Raw genomic sequence first — 7,206 nt, 5'->3', positions numbered from 1 at the left:
TAATTATTAAGTAATATTAATTATTGTAATTTAGTAGTCTTAATTATTAAGTAAATTAGTAATCATATTTATTGCAATTTATTAATATTAAATATTAAATAATTTAGTAATAATTATTATTTTAATTTAGTAATCTGAATTATTAAGTAAATTAGTAATCTTAATTATTGTAATTTAGTAATCTTAATTATTAAGTAATTTAGTAGCACTAATTAGCGCTTATACCAAACGATTTGTATTTGAAATATAAATGAAAAGAAATTAATTTAATTAAATTAAAAGCACGCATAAGGCTCAGAAAATATTTTACTCAAGCTTTGCGTCAAATCTACAATTAAATTAATTTTCAAATAATAAATTCATTCATTTAATGCTTTAAAATAATTGTGCTTGGATTTAATGGATCGATTGCAAGTCTAAGCAATAAGTGTTAAGACTTACTTGGAAAAAATCCTTAAAAAGACTGCAGAATATATGAAGAAATTACTAAAGACTTAAGACTGAAGCGATATTAAGCATTAAACTAAAACAAGTTAGCATTACTTTGCCCAAAACTGTGAGAATTAGCTTAAAAATTAAATTATTATATTGTCCGTAATCAAAAATATATAAGGCTTAACTTTTGTATAGAAAATTTCTATTTGCCTAACTGCTTTAACTTTTTATAGTTTAATTGAATTTAAATTGAAATATTTAGTAAAATATTTTGTCTTTGGCACTTCAACAAAAACTGCTGAAAATTGTTTAAATAATTGTTTTAATTGTGAAATGCTGCTAAAGCTAATGACATTATGTTTTCATAAACTGAGTTTAGTTGACTGAGATTTGCACGAATTGCAGTTTGCAGTGGCAGCTGCCACGCCCCCCCCCAACAGTAGCGCCAGTTGCTCGTTATGGTGCGCCCAAGCGATTTATTTATAATTTATGCAGTTGCATGCAGGTGAGAGGGGGGGGGGGGGGGTAAACCGTTAAATAACTGGGCAACAGGTAATGTTGATGTTGCTTGCCACGTTGCGCGTCGCGCGCTAAGTTGTGTGTGTGGCGCCCACTGGCGGCGAGTAGTGTCAACTGCTGCAGGCCATAAAGTGGACGCAATTGCCATGCAGCGCACGTTGGCCACGCCCACCCCACGCGCTCCCAGTGGGTTGGCAAACTGATTAAAATGCTTTGCATGAACGTGCGCCGCAGTCGCTGCCGCTGCCTCAGTCGCTGCTGCTGCTTTGACTGCGACGCTGGCTGCATTTGCATTTATATTGTTTTGACCAATTTGATGCCCCTCTCTGCATCCCCCTCGGGCACTATTAACATTTCTTCGCTGCATTTTATTATTTAGCATTATTATTGCCAACAGCAGCAGCAGCAGCAGCAGCAGCAGTTGGCAGTTGGCAGTTGGCAAAGCTTAGGCGCGCTGCTTGCTGCTTGCAACTGTTGCAAGCTGCAGCTCGCACCTTGCGCTGCTTTGCTGCTTAGCATATGGCAAAAGTTGAAATTGCATTTGCCAAACGCTGCGCATTTGAATTCAAAGCTACAATCGAGGCATGAGTTTAGACTTTTCATTTGACAAATGCGCAAGAAGCCGCCAGGACTTTAAGTTTTATTAAGTAGGCACAAGGACTAACTTAAAGGCTATCCCAAGCAGCATGGACTACTTCTATATACTTCTCTAAGCTTCTATACGCCTTGAGTGCAAAGTATTCAGTTTAAATCTTAAAGTTTTTTTCAAAACTGTAACTGAAACTCTTCGAAATTAGTTAGAAAATACAGCAGGCAAGACAAGTTCACTAAACTCAGATTTTATTGCTGTAAATTCAAGAAGAAACAAGTGGACAAATTAAAGTTGGGCGCCACCAACTTTTAGATACACTTTGACTAGGGCATCGCACTACAACTCATAAACACATACACACAAAACAGCGGACGCGTCACAGCTCGATTTCGCCGTCTATATTAAAAATTGAAATAATTCCTAATTTATTTCTTCGATTTATTAACAATCCGTTGAAAACATGACTAGGCAATTTTGTGATTTATTTCAGATTTTTAATGATTTTATTTACTGCCTTATATCGTTTTTTTTCGATTTGCGGGGGAGCGGGGAGGAAATTAAAAAAAATAACATAAAAGCGTTCGGATTTGGATATAGGAGCACTATATACCAAATTTGGTTGCTCTAGCTCTTATAGTTGCTGAAAAACTGTCGCTCATACAGACGGACGGACAGATGGACATGCCAATATCGACTCAGCTCGTCGAGCTGATCAAGAATATATATGTATATATATAGATATACTTTACATACATTTGCACAACTTCATACCTTCCATTTTTTACAAAAATATCAAAGTGTATAAACACACAGAGAATTTATGAATATAAATTTTAATGTGTTGCTTTTTCTAAGCATAACATGCGCACAGTCTTTAACATTTACAGTCGACTAAGAATTGTTTTCTATAATTACCAATTACTCGGTTAAGCTTTTGGTTTATTTCTGTAGCGCATCAATACAACAATACACAGCCATCAATATCAAATTGCATTTGCTTTAAATTAGAAATTGTAAGTTGCAAGTCGCTTTGAGTTACTGTCAGTTTATTAGTTTAAACAACTAGTCTAATGATTATTAATACTAAATTCAAGCAAGAGCGCATAAATGTTGAAAAGCATTGAATTTGTACATTTCTAAAGTTAAATAAAATTCAAATTAATCGTTTTTTATCGATACGCAAAACAGAAGCGCAGAAATTCTAATTTTGGCTAAAACAGTCAAAATTTTGACTGCTCTAGCGCTTTATATATGCAAAATTACTGAAATTAATTAAATTGAGCATAATAATAATTTATTTTTTAGCAATAGCAGCCTAAACAGTAGTAACAGTTGCTCATACAGACGCAGACAGTTCTATTTATATTTTCATAATTAATTAAAATAAAATAAAAAATTCACAAATTAGCGACATTTCTTTTAAGCTAACAATAAGATTTAATATAAATGTATTGAATTGTTAAAGACTTAATTAAAATTTGCTGCACAACTTGATGCTAGTTAACAAAATGTTAAATTGAAAAGCTAGTTTAGTATTAAATACATTAAATAAATGCTATAAAATGTGCTTTAAGCTTAATAATAAGCTGAATATTATTTTGAGCTCAGTCTGGCACTAATTTTGATATGAAAGCTAAAGACTGAAGCTTGGCTCTAATGAGTTTGTTAGTGTGTGTGTGTGTGTGCGTGTGTGCGTGTGTGGCAGGCGCGTGTTGCAAGCCAAAGGTGTTGAAATTCTTTAGCTAATCTTGGCGTAAATAAAATTATAAATTATTAATCGTGGCAAGAAGCGAACGAACGTGTGGCAAGCTAAAAATGCGTGCCACAGGAGCAGCACACACGTGAGCTTAAGCTTGTCACACATATTTTTAATCAAAGGGTATGTGGCGCGCAGCTTAGAACGAAAGAGAGAAACGTATGAAAAGCATAAAGAAGCAAAGCAAAGCTTGTTAAAGGGGCGTGCGGTGGGGGCGTGTGGGGCACATAATTATGGCCAGGACTTATTTTTATTGATTGTCAGCTAGCTCATTTGCATTTGTCGCTTGGCAACGGCAGCAGCAGCAGCAGCAGCAGCGAAGAAATTGTTAAATAATTAAGTAACCTGATGCTTAAGAGCTTAACAAGCGGCAAGGGGAGCTGGGCGAGGGGGTGGCTTGTAATTTGGGCAAAAATGTTTATGCAGTCATTAAATCAAAGCAAGCAGCGGCTGACCAGAGAGCGAGCGAGAGAGAGAGAGCACTGAGTGTCAATAAATGTGTTGCGGTCTGCTTGAACTTTAGGAGCTGCTATCAGTGCTTAACTCACCCCCCAGCCCTCCCAGCTCCACACGCTGCACTCACAGCATTGAGCACTGGCCGAGCCTGGCAGCTGTGTCCTTTCCTAGACAAACAATAAAATATTCAAAGTTTATAATGTAAATTAACCCAAGTTGCCTCGGCACGGCCTCCAGGCCACATTTCGTTATCCTTGCCCAAGCGACCACCATGAATATACAAGCGGGGCCAGACCAGCCCACCCACCCACACTTGTGTGTGTTTGCTGAATCTGAATCTGAATTTGAGCCTGTTCTGCCGTTTGCTGCTGCTGCTGTGGCAAGCATAAATTCTCATATTGCTTGGCCCTTTGCCCCAAACTTAATGCGCAGCGTGGCTGGCGGCTCCAAAGGATTTGGCTAATCAAATTTTATTGTGCCCAGCCAAGCCACCCCAGCCACCCACAGCACAGTTCGATGTGACAAGTGTAAGCCGACACGAGACGAACGATTGAACTTTGACCACAGCACTCGCTCTCGCTCTCTCTCGCTCTCGCTTGACTAAAGTGTCAGCTAACTGATGATGATAATGACGACGCTGCGTGCACCTGTGTGTGTGTCTGTGTGTGTGCCACGCCCACTTGAACCTAGTTAGTGCTCCCATGATGAATGATTAGCAAACAAGCGGCTGACCAAAAGCATTTGCTGCTTGCAACTGCAACTGGAGCCCCCAATGGGGTTTTAGTCGTTGATGGCAACTACTCAAATTTTCGTTTCCCACATACATCGAATGTCATCTTTCATTAGATTAACGATTGTCTGTGTGTGTCTCTGTGTGTGTGTGTGTGCCCCCAAAACTGAAATCTTCAACAATCTGTCCGCTGCCTATGGAAAAAGGCAAAAGACAAAAAGCAACAAAGAGCGAGTGTGAAATGTGGCCTATGTGGGGGGCACACACACACACACACACACAATCCGCCGTAGTCCGCAGTCCATTGAGCTGCTCTCTCTAGTGGAGAGGCCTCGGCTTATGGCTGGCCAACGACCAAACGAGTGTCAACTTGATCCTGACAAAGTATTTGCGGCTTGCCAGTCATTTTTAGTGCGCCCACAGATTTTAGCCCCATGGCCAACACACACACACACACACATAGACAGGCTGCCTGTCCGTGCTGCGTGCCGCATGAGTCAGCGCTGTCAGTTTGCAACTCTCTGTGTGTGCCACACAATGCGGAAGTGGCAAACAAAACGAATGAAAATAACTAAAAACAAGCGTTGTAAGCACTTGAGTTATGATAAAACAACAAATCGACTCATATGCTACAGTAAACATTGCCTATAAGCAACTGCAATTAGCAGCAATTTATACAAAAATATATAACTACGATTTAAAACTAAATTTGTTGTGTTTTTTTTTAATGCAATTTTAAAGTAATTTAAGCCATTTAGCATAACAAGTTGCTTTGCTTTTAATTTCAATTTTCTGTGCTTTACTTTAGTTATTGTTATTAGTAGCAGTAGTATTTTATATATTATATTATTATATAGTAAATTAAATGCATGTAAATTGGCTTTCAATTTTGGCATCAAATTAGTTGCCGTTGCTCTTATTGCATGTTTACTGTACAACAAAACTCCCACACACACACACATGCAGTTGACACATATTGTTAAGCTGATAGCTGATTTAACATATTTTTGGCAACTTTATCTATATAGAGCAAGCTTAAATTAACTTGATAAGCAATTTTGCTAAACACAAATTTCAATGCAACGCATTTAGATTAGAAATTTATGCTAATAATAGTAAATATATTTTTAAATTTGTATAAAAATAAATCAGAATCAATAATAAAATGTATAAAAAAAATTATTTGTATGGTCAAAGTTTCAATAAAAAGATTTAAGTCACGCGTAGCAAAAAATTGTAATAAACTTAAAAAAAAACTTTCATAAATAAAAGAGTGCAGCATATTATATTTAAAAAAAAAAATTATTTTTGTCTATAATTAAAAATAAAATTTGATTAATAATTTTAAAAAATATTTGATAAATTAGCTAAATAGTTTGCAAAGTGAACAAAATATTGGAAAGATTAAAAAGCATAAATCTGATACAAAAATTAAAAAAAAAAACTAAACTGACAAATCAATAATAAAAAATAGCGAAACACAAATGCAACAAAGCGAAGCCTAAGCGACTTTGCAAATATATATTAACTCTATAATAATAAATATAGAAAAAAATGTTTGAATAAAATTATAGCTAAAAAATAAAACTTTAAGTGATTAACACACGCACTTTGAATTTTGTTGAATTATTTGAAGGCCCCCAGCCACAAATTTTATTTTTTTTATTACAACATTTAATATAAATATTTTAGGAACTTTGCTTAAAGGCTACAAAAAAAAAAAAAATGTTAAATTAATAATAATAACATAAGGTTGTCGTTGTTATTGTTGTTGTTGTTGTTGTTCTTAGCGGCATAAAGTGATGAAGCCGTTTGAACTAGTGCAACTGCTGCTGGTTCACGCTTGTGATTCATATGAACTTTATATAAAAACAAGACACAACACACCACACAGCAAATAAATGTTTAAACAATTGACAAGTTTTCTTATATTTTCGTACACTTTGCTTCATCACTCGGTTGGAAAGCAGTCACAACTTTATGAACTTCGTATGTGCGTCGCTCGCTTGTTGTTTTATTCCTTCGCCACATGACGCTTGCTTCTGGGCATGGCCGTCTCCAGGGAGCGATCCTTGTACGCAAAGTTGTCCACCACGCTGGAGTAGAGCACGCCACCCATCAGGAAGAGCGAGCCACCAATGGCAATCTTGGACCACATGACGCGAACTGAGCACTGAGCACTGGAGAACTGTGAACTGAGCTGAGCGTGAGGCTGCTGCAATATGCGCGAGCCGCACGCTCAGTATGACGCTTTATATAGAGTCGGTCGACCCTTTGCTTCGTCAAAAGCGTCAAAGCGAACGCCGCAGCTCGCTGGCCCGCTGGCCATGCCCCCAGCCCCCAGTCCCAATGAGCTTTTTTTTCATCACTCTGTTCTGTGTTTGTGCCGCTGGTCACGTCGTCCAACCTTTGGTAAAGCTCTAGCCATATGCCAAACACAATGCACTTCCTTCACAGCGGGTAAACCACACACACACACACACATATACACACGCATACATAGATAAAGCAAGAGCTATACATACACAGCTATATTATCGATCATTATAGATAAGAACATATTCGCATTTTCGCAAAGCTTTCATATATTTGTATGTATGTATGTGTTTGTGTGTGTGTGTGTGTGTCTTTGTATTTTTGCAATATTATTATTGTTTGTTTATTAGTTTAGCTTTTGTTTATCAAGATCTCTTAATCGGCTACGCGAACATGGGGGCG

At 37.1% G+C, this 7,206-nt stretch overlaps 1 protein-coding gene across 1 annotated transcript; it reads right to left on the bottom strand.

Moving 5' to 3' along the window:
* Positions 1 to 6,218: 6,218 nt before the first annotated feature.
* Positions 6,219 to 6,721, bottom strand: LOC108606073. The gene has a single exon (XM_017995919.1). It carries the CDS (start codon positions 6,644 to 6,646, stop codon positions 6,503 to 6,505), a length of 144 nt encoding a protein of 47 aa, XP_017851408.1. The 5' UTR covers positions 6,647 to 6,721; the 3' UTR covers positions 6,219 to 6,502.
* Positions 6,722 to 7,206: the final 485 nt, after the last annotated feature.

This window comes from Drosophila busckii, chromosome X, assembly GCF_011750605.1.
Source record: "Drosophila busckii strain San Diego stock center, stock number 13000-0081.31 chromosome X, ASM1175060v1, whole genome shotgun sequence".
NCBI classification, from domain to species: Eukaryota; Metazoa; Arthropoda; class Insecta; order Diptera; family Drosophilidae; genus Drosophila; species Drosophila busckii.
This window is presented reverse-complemented; position numbering and strand designations above follow the sequence as displayed.